Source organism: Erinaceus europaeus, chromosome 2, assembly GCF_950295315.1.
Source record: "Erinaceus europaeus chromosome 2, mEriEur2.1, whole genome shotgun sequence".
Lineage (NCBI taxonomy): Eukaryota > Metazoa > Chordata > Mammalia > Eulipotyphla > Erinaceidae > Erinaceus > Erinaceus europaeus.
In genome coordinates, this window is record NC_080163.1 from 5,461,420 (window position 1) to 5,479,018 (window position 17,599).

General features: G+C 50.1%; 3 protein-coding genes and 1 long non-coding RNA gene across 5 annotated transcripts in view; 3 read left to right on the forward strand and 1 right to left on the reverse strand.

Annotated features, from left to right (window-relative positions):
* LOC103126074 (sialic acid-binding Ig-like lectin 12) overlaps positions 1–17,599 on the forward strand; it is a 167,974-nt gene that overhangs the window by 92,319 nt on the left and 58,056 nt on the right. The window lies entirely within an intron of this gene.
* LOC103126078 (myeloid cell surface antigen CD33-like) overlaps positions 1–17,599 on the forward strand; it is a 39,414-nt gene that overhangs the window by 1,639 nt on the left and 20,176 nt on the right. The gene's annotated exons all lie outside the window — the stretch shown is intronic.
* Positions 508–4,237, forward strand: LOC132533479 (uncharacterized). The gene is made up of 3 exons (XR_009545378.1): positions 508–595; positions 1,964–2,044; positions 3,943–4,237. It is a non-coding gene; the product is annotated as an uncharacterized LOC132533479 (long non-coding RNA).
* On the reverse strand, positions 5,943–14,457 carry LOC107523388 (myeloid cell surface antigen CD33-like). Its single transcript, XM_060175257.1, has 5 exons — positions 13,679–14,457; positions 13,069–13,227; positions 10,236–10,326; positions 9,849–9,929; positions 5,943–9,662 (listed from the first exon to the last, which is right to left on the reverse strand). Exons 1-4 carry the CDS (start codon positions 14,160–14,162, stop codon positions 9,857–9,859), a joined length of 807 nt encoding a protein of 268 aa, XP_060031240.1. The 5' UTR covers positions 14,163–14,457; the 3' UTR covers positions 5,943–9,662; positions 9,849–9,856.

The following is a 17,599-nucleotide window of genomic DNA, read 5'->3' on the forward strand; positions in this document are numbered from 1 at the left end:
CTCTTCTTCTGTTGTTGTCACTCTGACCCTCTCTGTTTCTCTAGCACCTACAGTCCTGGGAAATGGCTCAGTACTGCATGTCCTGGAGGGCCAGTCCCTGCGCCTGGTCTGTGAGACTGACAGCAACCCCCCCTCCAGGCTGAGCTGGGCCCAGGGGAGCCTGACCCTGAGCCACTCTCAGCCTGGAAACCCTGGAGTCCTAGTGCTGCCTCAAGTGGATGTCAGCGACCAGGAGCTTCTCACCTGCAGGATTCAGCACCCCCTGGGCTCCCAGCATGTCTCCCTGAGCCTCTCCCTGCAGAGTGAGTATCCAGGGAATGCACAGGGGCCCCTCTTCTTTGCCCCTTCATCTCCTGGGTCCCTGAGTAACCAGAGCTCACTGCTGATTGTCATGCATGGGGAGAGGGAGGTCTAGGCATTGGACATCCTGCACCTAGTGGGTCTTCAGACCTGAGTCCATGCTGAGATCAGCAGGTGAGCTGCCCTCTCCCCTCCTTGCAGGGAGACTGAAGCCCCCGGCAGAGCTGGTGTTGGTGGCCATCTTGGAGCCTGCTGTCAAGTCCTTGCTCCTCCTCTTCTCCCTGGTCATCCTGCTGTGACCTCTGCCTCAGAAGAGAGGAAGGGAGGGAGGAAGGAAAGAAGGGAGGGAAGGCAGGTGCTGAGCCCAGAAGCAGCTCTGCAGGGAGCTGAGGGGTCAGTGTGCACCTGCAAGGAGGCTGTCTGGGGAGGTCCTGTGGGACTATGTGAAAGCTTGGTAGAGCTTAGGGGAGCTCTCCCATCCTTGGATGGAGCTCTGGAAAGACACCCCACTTGTTAGCCTCTCTCCTTATAGAGATGAGCCAAGAGGGAAACGTCTCCCAGACTCAGTTTCTCCTTGTTAGTCTCTCAAGCTCACAGAAAGCCTACAAGCCTCTCACACTTAGTTTCCCTTTCTAGCAGCAGGCCAATGGTTGCCTGCTTTAGGGTTCACTCAAAGTTCACACATCCACTTCACCTTTTGATCATAAAGGAGAACACACTCTTTTTTTTAAATATTTATTTTATTTATTTATTCCCTTTTGTTGCCCTTGTTGTTTTATTGTTGTAGTTATTATTGTTGTTGTTGGATAGGACAGAGAGAAATGGAGAGAGGAGGGGAAGACAGAGAGGAGGAGAGAAAGATAGACACCTGCAGACCTGCTTCACCGCCTGTGAAGCGACTCCCCTGCAGGTGGGGAGCCAGGGTTCGAACCGGGATCCTTATGCCGGTCCTTGTGCTTTGCGCCACCTGCGCTTAACCACTGCGCTACAGCCCAACTCCCCAGGAGAACACACTCTTATCATACACCTCCCCAACACCAGGCAGTGAAAAACCCCAAATTCTATTTCCTTGTTGTCTTTGATATCTGTCATTTACATCAATTTTTGTTTTTCTTCTTCTCTACCTCACCTTACTGGTTTAACCCATATGCTTCTCTCAAATGCCTTTGGATAATTAACTTGCCTGCATTATGGAGACTAATCATTTTGACCTATAAAGGTCAAATACATAAGTATTGCATCAATTCTTGTCATACCAGTCCCCTATCATAGGGGCAAGCTGACCTTTAAGAAACCTGTAATTACTGACATATGTGAAAAATGTTCTTTGTTTAACTCTCTATAAAATCATGTACCCTTCTCCAGATAAATGAATGTTCATGCCAGAATATTCCCCAATGCCTCCTTTCTGAGTCACTCAGCCCCTTGAGCTGGTGAGGGAGGGTCTGAGGCTTCCCCTTCCTCATTGGAGCCACTCCCCGTGAGCCCCAGCAAGGCCCCACTCCCAGGGTCAGATGGACCTGCATGCTGGGCTCCACTGGGGTTTGGGGTCACCCTCCCTCTCCCCCTCAGGCACCTCTCCAGACCCTCACAGGGAAGGGCTGAGGTTTTCTTTTTGTTCCCCTCTATGTGGGCTCACTAAGTCCCTGGTTTCTTCCTTCAGACTGAAGACCCGCAAGAAGGAGGTGGTCAGGCCCTCACAGAAAGAGAGGATCCCAAACACCACCAAGTATTAATCTCTCAGGTGAGTGCAGAGGTTGTCTCACCCCTACACCCCTACACCTCCTCTAGGATGGCCTCAAGATTCGTAGTGATGGTAAACCTTGTTCTTGTTCCTAGTTAGACCTCTCTAACCCTTGGTACTCCTCAATCCTCCTCTCTCCTGCTCTCTGCACCCCTCCCCTCTTCCTTGCCTTCTCTCCTCCACACAGGCTCCAGACTAGAGTCCAAAGATCACCTCCATCCACACCTGCACAGTGGGGACAGTCCTGCCTCCTTTGCAGGACAGAGACTACATGCAAACCCACAGGCTGCTCTGTCCCCTGTCACCTCCTCCTGGATTCCTTCCTCTCCTGTAGCCCCAAGTGTTCACATCAAATGAGCAATGGTCAGTGACTCAGAGACTCTGCCGGTGTTCCTCCTTCTCCTGAAATTACTCCTACTTCATTTTCCATCTGCTCAAAATTGTGCAGACCTGCAGTAACTGTTACTGAAAACCTCCTGAGCTCCAGCCTGTGGAGATTCCTGGAGAGATGGGGGAGCAGTACATCCAAACTCTTTCATTCAGAAACTGTTGCTATGGGGGCCAGAGGGATGGAATTAAAAATATCAAGAAACAGCACAGAAGTATGTTGGGTGTCTGATTTTTCTGAGCAAAACAGCAGGCATGACAAGGAACGCGTGGCATGTGGAGAGACAGTGTCCAGTCCTGAGGTTGAGTAAAGTGATGAGTGAGTCAGGACCTGAAGGTGGGAGAGAGCAGGTCCTGAGTTTGCCCAAGAGAAAGTGATTCCAAGGACAGGGAGAGGGCAGTGAGTGAGTGAGTGAGTGGAGAAGCCCAGGGCTGAGAGCTGTGCACACAGCAGGAGCTGGGTGTCTGACAACAGAGGGTTCAGGGGAGGAATCTCAGGGGCTAACAAGTCTCACTGTGAGCTAGAGCTATGGAGACAGCTGAGAGGAAGAGGCAGATCCCTTGGGGTATTGACATGCAGGTTAGTGTAAAGGTCTGGATCTGGGAAAGAGAGAGGAGGAGCAGTTTGGAGATAGCTCAGGCCATTAGAGCACAGGCATGCGCACCTCAGAGCCCAAAGATGGAGGTGTCTCTGGTCTACCAGGGGGAATAAGACACTTGTCATTGGGCTGAGCAAACTGTGGTATAAAACTGTGACATAGTACTGGATACAAAAACACATATTTCACAATGAATCTACTTGTGAACTTTTTATTTTTTTATTATTTTTAAAGGTTTTTATTTTGATGGGCCAATCGGTAGCATACCTGGTTAACACATACATTGCAGTGCACAAGGACTCACATTCAGGCCACTGGACACCACCTCCATGAGGAAAGCTTCATGAGTGCTGAAGCAGAGCTGCAGGTGTTTCTCCACCCCCTCTCTCTCACCTGCTAATTCTCTGTGTCTCTATCCAATATTAAATAAATAGAAATATTTTTATAAAGATTTATTTTCTAGCAGAACACTGCTCATCTGTAGCTGATGGTTTGGGGACCTTTACTTCCTCAGTATCTGGAACTGATATAATAGTCTGGAATGAGGTGTAGGAACACTATTGAGTTCCTAGAAATGTTCCTCCACTTGATTGTGGTGGGAAAAATAGGGCTGTGCACCTTTATTATAATCCTAGAAGACTAGTGAGTACATGTTATTTTATCAACAGTATGTGTCCTTCTAAGAAATCATGATGAGAACTGTAAGACTTCAGTCCATGAACATGGCATATCTTTCCCAACTGCTCTGATAATTGTATTCGGTTCCTATTACAGAACACATTCTTTATTATTATTTATTTATTATTTTGTAATGTAGAGCAAGTTGTTCTTTTATTAGGTGAAGCTAACTTCCCTATATATTCAGTGAGGGTTTCAGTAAATACCAGTGTCTGAGAGGCCATATTGCCTCAGTTTTAGGGACTGTCCAAATGCATATGACACAAGGGGAGAAGACCGGTGTTGGCCCTGAGACTATCACTCCAGCTATCGATGCCACTGTGAGCACTGCAACCTTCAACCACAGAGAACTCTGAAAGACAAATTTGTGTTTTCTATGGCAAGAAATGCTCATTTGTATAGAGAGGAACTGGGGCAATTTCTGAACCCTTCACATCCAGCAGGGCAGCCCCCATAGGAACGCCCCCTCTGCCCTGGTTCAGAGACTCTGTCTCCCTCCTCTCTTACATAAGCCCTAGGAGTAAGACTCTTTTGCAAACCATTATGCTGTCTCCTTGTCCCTATAAATAAAATATTTTTAAAAGAAACATATGTGTCATCCAGGTGTTATGAAGAGACACAGAATTCTGGCACATTACAGCAAGAGTGGGAAAGATTCAAACAAATACTTTAGATAATAATTGGGCTATTCCTGCTGAAGTTGTATATACAGTTATTTGAGGGGGGCCTAGGAAGCAGTGTACCAGCTGAACGCCCATATCTCCATGTGCAAAGATCTGGGTTTGAGCCCCGTTCCCTACCTGCTTCATGAGCAGTGAAGCAAATCTGCAGGTGTATCTCTCTCTTCCCTCCCTCTTTCAACTTCTCTCTGTCCTGTCAAATAAAATATAAAAGAAAAATGCATTACTTATTGGTCTAGCCTAACCACTATTTTGTTTGTATTTAGAGAGACAGAAACATCTGTCCACAAAGTCTTGTAGTTTAATATGCACAATGAAAATACAATGATCTCACATGTCTATCTTTAAGTGTATATACCTATGAAAGTTTACAGTATCCACAAGTAGAGACATACTCTGTAATAATACAGTATGAAATGCGGCAAATACATCCATCATGGACCCACTTCAGATGTGTCATGTTGAGTGACAGAATGCAGACACAGTGAGGATACATCCAGGGACACTTCATGTATGAGATGATTCCATTATGGCAGAGGGTACAACAGCGGGGCCTTGCTTGAGGCAGCACTATGAACTGCAAAGGGGTGTAGGAGTTCTTGTGGGTCCCTGGTCCCTAGAATTATTCTTTCATTTGATTCTGATGGTCAAGGCTGTGCACATTTATTAAAACCCTAGAAACACACCTGACATGTGAGTACATTTTCTTTTGTATACAGTAAGAGTCATTTTAATGAATCATAATGAGAACTGTAGGATTTTTCAGTCCAAGAACGTAGTGTACTTTTCTTTACTGTGACAATAATTATATCGGGTTCCTATTATGCACCACACTTTTTTTTTTAAATATAGAGCAAGGTGTGATTTTACTAAGTGAAGCTAACTTCTTTATATACCAAATGAGAGTCGAGTATCTGTGTTTTAAATATGGAAGGAGTGTCACAGAACTCCGGTAGTGGATGCAGTATGGAACTATACCACTGTGATGATCCTATATTCTTATAAACCAGTAATTAAATCTCCAGTTTTAAAAATGACAGTTTTATTTGGCAAAGGAAGAACTTGTGAGGAATTAGAATTTGTCTCTGAGTCATTAGGACTCTCCCCACATTTTTGGAGGATAAATTATCGAAATATAAGAAATTAAAAATATATACTGCACCATGAACACTGTTGCTCTCAAGTTTATGTGAAAGCTGTCATGTCTAGAGCTGTTAAAAATGTTCAGACTCAGGAGTCGGGCTGTAGAGCAGAGGGTTAAGTGCAGGTGGCGCAAAGCACAAGGACCGGCATGAGGATCCTGGTTCGAGCCCCGGCTCCCCACCTGCAGGGGAGTCGCTTCACAGGCGGTAAAGCAGGTCTGCAGGTGTCTATCTTTCTCTCCCCCTCTGTCTTCCCCTCCTCTCTCCATTTCTCTCTGTCCTATCCAACAACGACAACAACAATAATAACTACAACAATAAAACAACAAGGGCAACAAAGGGAATAAATAAATAATATAAATATATTTTTAAAAATGTTCAGACTCACCAACACTTTCAAACACCAATTTTTTAATTTTTAATTTTTTCTTTATTGGGGGATGTTTTACAGTTGACCGTAAATACAATAGTTTGTACATATATAACATTTCCCAGTTTTCCACATAACAATACAACCCCCACTAGGTCCTCTGTCATCCTGTTCCAGGACCTGAACCCTTCCCCACCCACCCCAAGTCTTTTACTTTGGTGCAATACACCACCTCCAATCCAACTTCTGCTTAGCATTTTCTCTTCTATTCTTGTTTTTCAGCTTCTGCTGGTGAGTTTTTTGACATTATTGTGCCGACAACACTGTGTGTTTGGGGAGAGCCGTGGCCACTGCATGGGAGCCACTCACTGGTTCAAACCCGATCCCTGTGTCCCTCCTTCTCCCCACTCACGAGGAAACAGGTGCTCCAGGGAGAGCTGGATGTAAATGAGTGAACAACAGGATGAAGGAACACAAGTCACTCACACTTTACATAGCACAAATCTAACTCATTCCTCCCCAGGCACTCACACAGACCCTAAACGGTCCCCCACACATGGGACTCACCACTCAGGATTCAGACCTACAACTGTGTTTGCTAAGTGAGTGAATGGATGAATGAATGTATGAATGAATGACTGCCTCCTACACAGCAGGGTGGGAGAGACAGGACAGGACAAGAGCCAGAAAACAGGTCCTCCTCAGTGGACAGAAAAGGCTCCCCCTGTCCCAGGACCCCAGCAGTTCTGACCATGTGTGGACACCCACTTCCTCCTCTGAGCTCAGTCTTCTCTGGTTCCCTTGGGCTTCCTGTCAGTGATTCCTCTCAGTCCTGTGACTCCAGAGCCTTTTTACTCACTCCCCAGATGCTGCCACCACCAACATCACTGCTGCTATTGCTGCCCCACTGTGGGCAGGTGAGTGGACCCGAGGGCATGGTGAGGGGGGCATGGGTTGTAACAGACCTTCTTTTCACTGCAGGCTCCTGGGCTCATGGAGCAGACTACAGGCTGCGGCTGCAGGAACTGATGATGGTGAAGAAGGGCCTGTGTGTGCATGTGCCCTGCAGAGTCTCCTACCCCGAGCATGGCTGGAACAACACCACATCAGGGTCTGGCTACTGGTTTTAGGGCTGGGGTCATTACAGCAGGTTTAATCCAGTGGCCACAAGCAACCCACAGGGTGAAGTGCTGAAGGAGACCCAGGGCCGATTCCTCCTCACTAGGGACCCCAAGAACTGCAACTGCTCTCTGGACATCAGAGACTCAAAGAGAGGAGACACAGGGACATACTACTTCAGGGTGGAGAGAGGGTTTCACATGAAATAGAATTACAAATATTACTTGATATGGATTGGGAGAGGCACACGGGAAAGTGGGCCCTATCCAAGGGTTCCAGGACTGGGGGAAGTAGGGGCTCTATAGTGGAGATGTGAGGTTCCTGCTGTCTTAGGGTTAAAAAAGACAATCGATAGTTAATGTTATCATGACATTATTTGGTAATTGGGTTAACTTTGAAAAGTCCTTTTGTTATGGTTTGCTGTACAGTATCCAGTATCTTGTATATAGCTGTGCTATTGGATGCTTCTGATCTACTTGGTCTAGGCTTTTGAAATAATATTGCATCCGCTGATCACAACCTAACCAACACAACGATTGCCACCTCAACATACTTCACTTCAGACTGTGTCCAGAGACTTCACATGTGGAATGACAACCCTTCAGCTTCATTACTCAGGTGAGACCTTTCCTTTCATAGTATACTCTAATTTCATCTCAGGTAGTTCACTTTCTAACAAAGTCCCAAAAACCTAGATATACACCAGTTTCTGTGAGAGAGAGCATATCTTCACAAGTATCTATAAACTACTGCAAAATATATACCTGAAAGCAGAAGTACACTAGAGTTTGCAGTGAGTACCCCCCTAACACTTCCTCTCCACTATTCCAAGGTTTGGGTCCATGATTGCTCAACAATTTGTTTGGTTTAGTATGTTAACTCTCTTTTCAGTCACCAGGTTCCAGATGCCATCAGGATGCTGGCCAGGCTTCCCTGGATTGAAGACCCCACCAATGTGTCCTAGAGCTCAGCTTCCCCAGAGACCCACCCTACTAGGGAAAGAGAGAGGTAGACTGGGAGTATGGACTGACCAGTCAACACCCATGTTCAGCGGGGAAGCAATTACAGAAGCCAGACCTTCCACCTTCTACAACCCACAGTGACCCTGGGTCCATGCTCCCAGAGGGATGGAGTATGGGAAAGCTATCAGGGGAGGGGGTGGGATATGGAGATTGGGTGGTGGGAATTGTGTGAAGTTGTACCCCTCCTACCCTATGGTTTTGTTAATTAATCCTTTCTTAAATAAAAAAAAGAATTACAAACATTATAAGCTCTCTATGCATGTGACAGGAAAGGAGTGAGGTCAAGGGGTGACATGGGGTGTTCTGAGTGTCCCTGTTCCTCATACTGTCAGGGCCTGGGGGTGACAGTGGGCAGGGGAGGGTAGGTCACTGGGGCTGCAGGAAGGAGGCAGCTGGACTGGGGCAGAGGCTGGTCTGAGGGACACCACTGAGATTCCTCCTGCTTCTCTCTCCTCCATGCAGGTTTCAGGCAGAGTGCACCATCCACACCTGCACAGTGGGGACATATCTGCATCCTCTCTGTCCTATCATATCAATGAATACTAAAAATAACAAATATTAATAAACTCTCAGAAATCTTTCAGATGAAAAGAACAGTGGCAACTTCTTGTGAATCCTAATAGAACTCCCCTGCTCCCCCACTTACGGAGTCACTGCTCCAGATGGACCAGGGCTCCCCCATCTCTGGGTCTCAGATGTGCCTGCTGATACTCTAACAGCATGAGCTATGTCCAGACTGCTCCCCCATCTCTGTTGTGCTGTCAAGGGCCTGCTCTGGACCAGTTGTTAACATTGCTGCCAGGGACCCTGTTAAATGAATGTCAGCCTCTTCTCTCTTCCCAGGATCCAGACCCTGGCACTAACCTGCATGTTAACACCCCAGGGGATCTGCCCCTTCCTCTCTGCTATCTTCACAGCTCTCGCTCACAGTGAGACTTGTTAGCCCCTGAGATTTCTCCCCTGACTCCTCTGCTGTCAGTCATCAGCTCCTTCTGTGTGCACAGCTCTCAGCCCTGGGCTTCTCCACACACTCACTCACTGCCCTCTCCCTGTCCTTGGAATCATTTTCTCTTGGGCAAACTCAGGACCTGCTTTCTTCCCACCTTCAGGTCCTGGCTCACTCATCACTCCACCCAACCTCAGGACTGGATGCTGTCCCTCCACATGCCACCCCTTCCTTGTCATGCCTGCTGTTTTACAGAAAAGAAATCAGACACCCAACATGCTACAGTGTTTTTTCTCATGGTTTTTGAATCCATCCTTCTGGCCTCCATAGTGACAGCTTCTGAATGAGAGAGTTTGGATGCACTGCTCCCCCATCTCTCCGGGCATCTCCAAGGAGCTGAGGCTTGAGACGTTTTCACTAACAGTAACTGAAGGTCTCCACAAGTTTGAGGAATTTCAGGAGGAAGAAGAGCACAGGTAGAGTCTCTGAGTCACTGACCTTTGCTCATTTGATGTTAACGCTTGGGGCTCCAGGAGAGGAGGGAATCCAGGAGGAGGTGACAGGGGACAGAGCAGCTTGTGGGTTTGCACGTGGTCTCTGTCCATGGAGAGGAGGTGAGGCTCTCCACACTGTGCAGGTGTGGGTGGAACTGGTCTTTGGACTCTAATCTAGAGCCTGTGTGGAGGAGAGAAAGCAAGGAAGAGGGGGGGGGTGCAGAGAGCAGGAGAGAGAAGGATTGAGGATCACCAATGGTCATAGAAACCTGACTGGGAGCAAGAAGCAGATCCAACTCACCATGAATCTTGAGGCCATCCTAGAGGAGGTGTGGGGGTGTAGGGGAGAGACAGCCACTTCACTCACCTGAGAGACTAGCACTGGTTGGTGTTTGCATCTTCCTTGCTCCCTGAGGGTCTCACCCCTTCCTTCCTGTGGAATCTCACCCTGAGAGAAGAGAACAGTCTTTAGTCTCTGCAGATGGGTGGGTGAGGCAGAGCACAGTGACTCCTCTTTCCTGTGGAATCTGAAGGACTGAGGGAGGTGGAGAGGGCAGAGATCCCAGAACCCAAGTTTCCCTCAGGCCTGTCCATAATGGACATTCAAGTTTGTCACATAGTCCCTCACCCCCCAATGCCCTGCCCTGAGCTCTCCGGTTTCTGCAGATTGAGAGAGAGAGAGATCAGTCACTTCCATAGCTATGTCTCCATCCCCTCCCTCTCTCCTTCCCTCCCTCCCTGGGACAGAGCTCACAGCAGGATGACCAGGAAGAGGAGGATCAGGAACTTGACAGCAACTTCCAAGATGACCACCAGCACCAGCTCTGTCAGGGGCTCTGGGCTCACTGCAAGGAGGGGCGAGGACAGCTCACCTGCTGATCTTAACATGTATTACCCTCCTCTGCTCAGGGTCTGCAGAAACTCCTGACCGCTGTGTGTGGGACTCCAGTGCCTGGGCCTCTCCCACCTCACAACTTCTCTATCCAGTGTGGACATTGGTCTCTCAGGGACCCAGGTGGGGCAGGTGATCTGGGAGAGGGGACTGTGTGGGCTGTCCTATACTAACCAGAATCCCCTCACCCACAGATCACAGGGAGCATTAGAGGAGGCGGGAAAAATAATATGGTCAGTGGAGACTGAGATGGTAGCACGAGCAGCCACTTTGTGGGGGTGTGTGTGTGTGAGGCTGTGCCAGTGGAGGAGGGAGTACAGAAGAATCATTCACTCCACAATCAGTTTCCACGTGTGTTGGGATATTGCACAGATGTGGCTGAGTTAGGCAGGACCCCCAAAACTACCATATTTCCATGCGAGTATTATTATTTACATGTCAATCTTCTGCCTTGTTTTAAAGTGACTCCTCCACCACCGTGTTATCCCCTAGGGTATTGCTACAGTTGCTAGGACGTGTCCACCTTCCCAGCATGCCCTTTGCCTCTCTCTACCCCCCTTTCCCATTCCCGAGCACTGAAACCTTATTCCTGGAGTGCCTTGTTTCCTAGCCAATCCTGTCCCGACTTGCCACTTTCCGTTTCTATCCTATAAAGTCCACTACCTGCGAACAAGCCCTGGCCCTCTCAACTTACATTGAAAATGGATTCCAGAAGAATTTAAAGACGGGTGCTGTCTTTTTGATCTCACAGCCTATGACACGGTCTGGCACCGTGGTCTCCTAGTCAAGATCTCAAGATGCCTGCCTCCATGGGTGGCCAACACTATATCGTTTCTTCTCCAAAACAGAAGATTCCAGGTGCATCTGGGTGACAAGTCTAGCAGCTGGAGACTTGTCTCAAGTGGCCTCCCCCAGGGCTCTGTTCTGGCTCCTACGCTATTTAATATTTACATCAATGACCTCCCAGAAACTTCTTCAAGGAAGTTCATCTACGCCGATGACATCTGCTGTGCAACTCAGGCATCCAAGTTCGACATCCTCGAGGAAACACTCACGAAAGACATGTCTCTGATATCTGATTACTGTAAAAAATGGCGACTAATCCCTAGCACTGCAAAAACAGTATCATCTGTTTTCCATCTACACCATGCCTCGGCCTCGCGTGAGCTTAATGTGCAGCTTGGCGATACGAGAATCCGGCATGAAGCCCAGCCAGTCTATCTTGGCGTTACTCTCGATCGCACTCTGTCATTTCACGAACATCTCATAAAAACTGCAGCAAAGGTGGGCACGAGGAATAACATCATTGCAAGACTGGCCAGCTCCTCATGGGGCACGAGCGCTTCCACACTGTGATCATCATCTCTGGCATTATGCTATTCCACTGCAGAATACTGTGCCCCAGTATGGTTCCGTAGCCCCCATGTCCACTTGGTCGATTCCAAATTATATTCCTCCATGAGGATCATTTCTGGAACCATCCGTTCCAACCCAGTTCCATGGCTTCCAGTTCTTAGCAACATCGCCCCGCCAGATATTCGTCGGGATGCGGCATCATCTAAGTTCATTTCCCACGTCTATGCTCGACTGGACCTGCCAATATACTTGGATATCTTCGCCCACCCTGTCCAACGCTTGACGTCTCGTCACCCAATCTGGTCCCCTATGCCTACACTGAACTTCTCTGTTCCAGTCTCTTGGAAACAGAGTTGGCAGTCAGCTGAGGTAAAGAACAAACACCTCACCACAGACCCCTGCAAGCATCAACCCGGTTTTGACCTAGCACGTTATGATCGGGCCCTCCTCAATCGCTATCGAACAGGCCATGGCCGGTGCGCCACTATGTTCCATCGCTGGGGAGCCAGAGATGACCCGAACTGCCCCTGCGGCTCCAGACAGACTATGACCCACATAGCCAACGACTGCCACCTCTCCAGATTCAAAGGAGGTCTCGAAACCTTACATCAGGCTCAACCTGATGCTGTTGACTGGCTACGGAAGAAGGGCAAACGCTAGAAGAAGAAGAAGTCCACTGCTGCTGCGTGTCTACCCTCTTGCTCCCTCTTCTCCTCTGCCAGCTGAGAGCAGAGAAGGACTGGTAGGCTTAGTGGGAGGCAGCCATTTTGCTAGCTCACATGACCTGAGCCACTCTGCTCTTGCCCATTTCTGGGGTGCCCGCGTGAATAAAGATTTGTGTTCCCGCTCCGCTCCGGTCTCTTCTCTCTCCCCCTCGATGCTACCCGATACACGTGAAAAGAAACTGCTATAAACATAAAGTCTAAGATATTCTGTGACTGGGATGAGGGACAAAGCTTAGGGTCTCTAGGTAGTTGGGGCCCAGGCAAGGCTGCAGACCCCCGACCCTACCGCAGCCAGCCCTGAGCTCTGAGAGTTAGCTCTGCTCACCAGGCAGCCCTGCTCCACTCCATCAAAAGCCTTCGGGAAACCCCTCCCTGTGCCACCCCAGGAGACAGTGTGCTGGGTGTGGATGCTCCTAGGACAGGGGACAGTGGCAAGGGCTGAGGTGAGGAGGTATGGGCCCCCTCCCCCAGGATCCCAGCAATGCAGGGCTGGGTTATGTGTTTCCAGCTCCTGCTCAGCTAGGCTCCAGGTCACCAGGTGCCCCAGCATGGCCCTCGTGCCCCCCACCCCTCCAACACACTCCCAGGACCTGGGGCCTTGTGCCCACACTCACAGGTCATGTTCAGCTGCACAGTTCTCTCCACAGTCACATTAGCCCCAGGGACGCTCAGTGTCCCCCTCTCACAGGCCCAGGGCACAGAGCAGCTCAGGTTCCTGGAGCAGCCAGACTGGAGCATCTCTGGGATGAGGACGTGGAGGGTATGGATCAGGGCTGTGGGAAGAGTACAGTGGAGTCAGGAGGGGCATCTAGGGATGACAATCAGGTTTTAGATCAGTCTGCTAACTTCCCTCAGTCCTGACAGGAGTCCCTAAAGTCTCTCTGAGGAAAGGCTGGGAGCTGAGGCCATGTGGTGTGAACCTGGCACAGTACACATGTCCCCTGTGTGAGGACTGGATTCAGAGCTCCTGGTGCCCAGCTGCGGGGTGAAGGTGCACGGTTGTTGCAGAAGCTGCAGGGTCCCTCTTCACTCCCCCACCTTCCGCTTTGCTCTCCCTGTTTTTATGTTAAGTGTGAATAAACAATATCACCACTGAGAAGAGTAAGGTTTTTGTGAACAAAGTACTCTATGAAAGAGTAAGAAAGCACACACAGAGAGAGAGACAGAGAGAAACCCAAGTACTCTCTTTCCTTCCTCTGTCCCACTCCCCGTTTCCTGCCTTACCTTCCACACGCAGGTGGAGCCAACTCATAGTGTAAGTGTACTGTGCAAATTTTCTCTCCTGCCGAAAAAAATATCTTCCCTGGTCTTCCTTCCTGGCGTCTCTGATGAACAGGGAGCAGCTGTAGTTCTTGGGGTCCCCGAGGAGGAGGAAGCGGCCCTGGGTCTCCTTCAGCACTTCACGCTCTGGGTTGTTTGTGGCCACTGGAGCATCTGAGTCTGTTTTAGCTCCTTCCCTGAACCAGTAGCTGTGAACTGGGTCAAGGTAATCATAGTGTCTCCAGGGATCAGAGAATTTGCAAGGCACATACACACACAGGCCCTCCTGCACTGTCACAGGCTCCTGTACTTGCAGCCAGAATCCAGAATCCTGAGCTGGAGAGTCTGAGGGGAGAGGATGATAAGCCACAGCCTCCACCCTGCTGCCCCCTCTCCCCCTCTCCTGAACCCACAGCAGGGGCAGCAGCAGCAGCAGCAGCAGCAGCATGTCTGACTGGGGCTTCCTGCCTCCTGTGTGTGGACAGAGAGGGAGAGGAGTGGAGGGCACTGCAGGGAGACCACAGGAAGCTGGGGAGGAGCAGGAGGCCTCACAGACACAGAAGAGGAACCTCAGAGCAGATCTCTGTTCCCACAGGGTTCACACTCCCTGGGGAGACACCCAGAGACCCTCCCAGGAGCAGCAGCAGCACAGACCCCACCTCCAGCCTTCAGTCCAGCTCTGCCCCCCAGCCCCTGAGCCTGTCCCACACCCTGAGGGTGGCTGAGCCCTGGACCCTGCGAGGCTCTGAGGTCTTTCCTCAGCACCATCCACTGCAGGGCCTGGGCAGCTCCCAACAGCCCTGTGGGTCACAGCTTCATCCGACCCTCAGGGCTCAGACCTATGGCTGTGAGGTTGGTTAGGGATCATGAGATAATTCACCATCTGCTCTGCTGTGCGCCAGAATTCAACTTCTTCACCTCAACATCCTTGGTGCTCTTTGTCTTCCAGAGCTGAACAATTCTAGTGCAAATCACTGGCTTCTCAATACACTTTTCTGTCCCTTGATTAAATAACTTATTTTGATGAACCTTGACCTTGCACATGTGCAACTTCAGTGCTCCCAGTTGCTTCTGATTCAGAGAGAGACAGAGAGAGAAGGAGGGACACTGCAGCCCCAGATCTACCCCAGGTGCTGTGTTGCTCCCATGAGGTGCAGGGCCTGACCCCGGACATTGCACAAGCCTGGGTGTGCACTCTGCCCATTCAGCTATTCCCCTGACCCTCCTCTAACTGAGTTTACATCCAGCCACAGCGACCCTCCCTTTAACACATGTGACTCTTGAGGGGCCTTCAAGTTCCTGCCCACAAGGTTGGGGTCATGTACCCACAGGGAGGAGACTGAATGATGATGCAGAGATTCTGTTTTCACTCTCCGGAACTTCGGTGCATCTTGACCCCTGCAGGACCCGTGACACACGAGACAGAAGCCCGGAGCTCCGTGGCCCCCGTCTACTCCAGTCTCAGTGTTTCCTGTTTCTCCTCTGAGATCTATCCACTGGGTATGAAGTTGCTTTATTTTGTGGCTGGCATCTCCATGTCCCTTCAGCCATGCAACTGATCATGTTGTCACGTGTTTTAGGGCTCTGTTTATATACCTGGAGAAATATCTATTCAAACCCATTGCAATTTGTAAAGAGAATCGAGTTTTATATTGGTACTTTTTTTATATTGGTATTTTATATGAAACTGAATTCCCCCCCTTTTTTTCTTTAGCATTTTCTCCTTGATAGTTTCAAGTCACGACTCACTCATCAGAGGTGCATGTGCAGATATTTCCTGCAAGTCTCTGTCTTCTCTTTGTCTCTATGAACAGTGACGTTTGCAGAACAGAAGGTGTCTTTGCTCAGACATGTACCCAAGAGCTGGGCCTGGAAGCTCAGCACCTAGAAGAGCAGAGCCAAGAGGGTCTGGACCAGGTGAGACCCAGGTGAGAGCCGTGGGCAGAGTGCTGGTCACAGTGACTGTTTCCCTGCAGGAAATGGGGGCAGAGTGTGCAGGGGGACATCTGACCCGGCCCTGGAGTGGGTCCTCACCCTCAGCAGGGGAGCCCCCCACAGCTGGGGAGGGAGCCCCCTTACCTGCCCAGGCAGGGAGAGGACCTGGTGCACAGAGGCTGCCCCTGTCCCAGGGCCACACTCTGCTCCCCTCTCTGGCCCAGCCTGACCCCCTCTGTCCCCTCTGTCAGATGTAACACAGCAGCTCTCAGGCTGGGTCCCTTTCCTTCTCCCTGTCCAGAGGAAAGCTCCTGTGTCACACTGAATGCACAGTAAACACGAGTGTGTACCTGCTCTTGCTAGTCTCTGTGTGACAAGGACACGGTGAGGAGCTCTGGAGGAGTCGGGAGAAGTGCGTTTCCTCCCTGAGAGGGATTTGTGATGATGTTCAGAACCAACAGAGAATGAGTTTCTTTGGTGAAGTTCACCATGTGTTTGTGTAATTTCAGTAGCCGGGACCCCAGCACTGGCTGATATTTTGAGTTCCTCTTTGAGCTGCAAGAGGAACTGGAACCTCACTCGCTTCTGACTCCCCTGCACGTGCATTTGTTGCCAAACTCCTTGTGAACAGGGTGTCCCCCTCCCCTGGAATCTCCACAGTGTCTCCAGCACAACCTCCACTAACCGCCGTGGTGATGGCCTTTGTCTTCTCCATGTTTCATCAGCCCCTGCACGTCCCTTGCCCTCAGCTATTTAATGTTCCTGTCTGGACCCTTCCCTGACCAGCAGACACACAGACCTGGATCTGACATCCCAGAGGGTCCTGACAGGGCATCTGAGAATGAACAAACCCCAAACCCTGAGCTCTGGGGTCTCCATCCAGGAGCTCAGGGGAACATTCAGCACCACCCATGAGTTATTTGTGTGTTTATTTATTTATTATTCATTCATTCATTTCACCGGAGCACAGCTCAGCTCTGATTACAGTGGTGTCAGGGATTGAACCTGAGCTCAGAGGAATCCCAGCATCAGACATGGAAGCATCTTTGCATGACCACTCTCGTGTTTCCATGTCCTAGCCCCCTTTCCCTTCCTCCTTCTCATTCCTGTGGGATCCTGCTCCTGCATCTTCATCCTGAGTCCTGGCCTCAACCTTCAGCTCCATCACCTCCTCAGCCCCCTTCAGGGGGACAGTGGGCTCCATCTCTGCTCTGCTCCTGGAGCCTCTCTGCCCTTGGTGAGCAGAGATGCCAGAGATGCTGTGACCCAGCAACAAGCCTCTAGTCACTGCATTCATCTCCTCTCCTTCTGCCCTTCTGCTCTCCAGGGGGACAGGCTCTCGGTGTGTGTTTGGTGCCATGTCCTCAGCTCGCTGGGTGACTCCAGCAATGGCTGCAGAGTCAGTGTTCATGATCGTGACTGAGCGAGTCTACAGGGACACATCACTGAGGCTTCCTCACTCCCAACACACACACACACACACACACACACACACACACACACACGTTTTATCTGACTCAGTGGACACAGGCAAGTCTCAGTGTCCCTGATGTCTTCGGTGACTGGAAGCTGTTAGTGATGGAGATGAGGGAGAAGGAGGAATCCAGGAGAAGGTGACAGGGGACAGGGCAGCCTGTGGGTTTGCAGGAGTCTCTGTCCATGGAGAGGACATGGGACTATAGCCAATGTGCATGTGTGGATGGTGCTGATTTCTGGACACTCAGCCTGGAGCCTGCATGGAGGACAGAGGAGGAGGAGGGGAGGGTGTAGAGACCAGGAGATAGGAGGTGCAGGAACCTCCAGGGTCAAGATGGGGAGGAAGAGGAGGAGCTGTCATTGGGAGGGAGGAGGGTCAGGATAGAGATTGACTGAGTCAAGGAGGAGTGAGGAGGTCAGGAAAGAGCCCACACGCTGCTCTGAACTTAGAGATGGGACAATTCCTCAGTCTAT

Excerpts from the sequence above, each read along its gene's own strand:
- LOC107523388 (XM_060175257.1), bottom strand. The coding sequence starts at position 14,162 with ATGCTGCTGCTGCTGCTGCTGCTGCTGCCCCTGCTGTGGGTTCAGGAG. Across the intron at positions 13,228-13,678 it reads GCTCCACCTGCGTGTGGAAG|CCCTGATCCATACCCTCCAC; the intron begins GTAAGGCAGGAA and ends CTCTTCCCACAG. Across the intron at positions 10,327-13,068 it reads TGTGCAGCTGAACATGACCT|TGAGCCCAGAGCCCCTGACA; the intron begins GTGAGTGTGGGC and ends CCCTCCTTGCAG.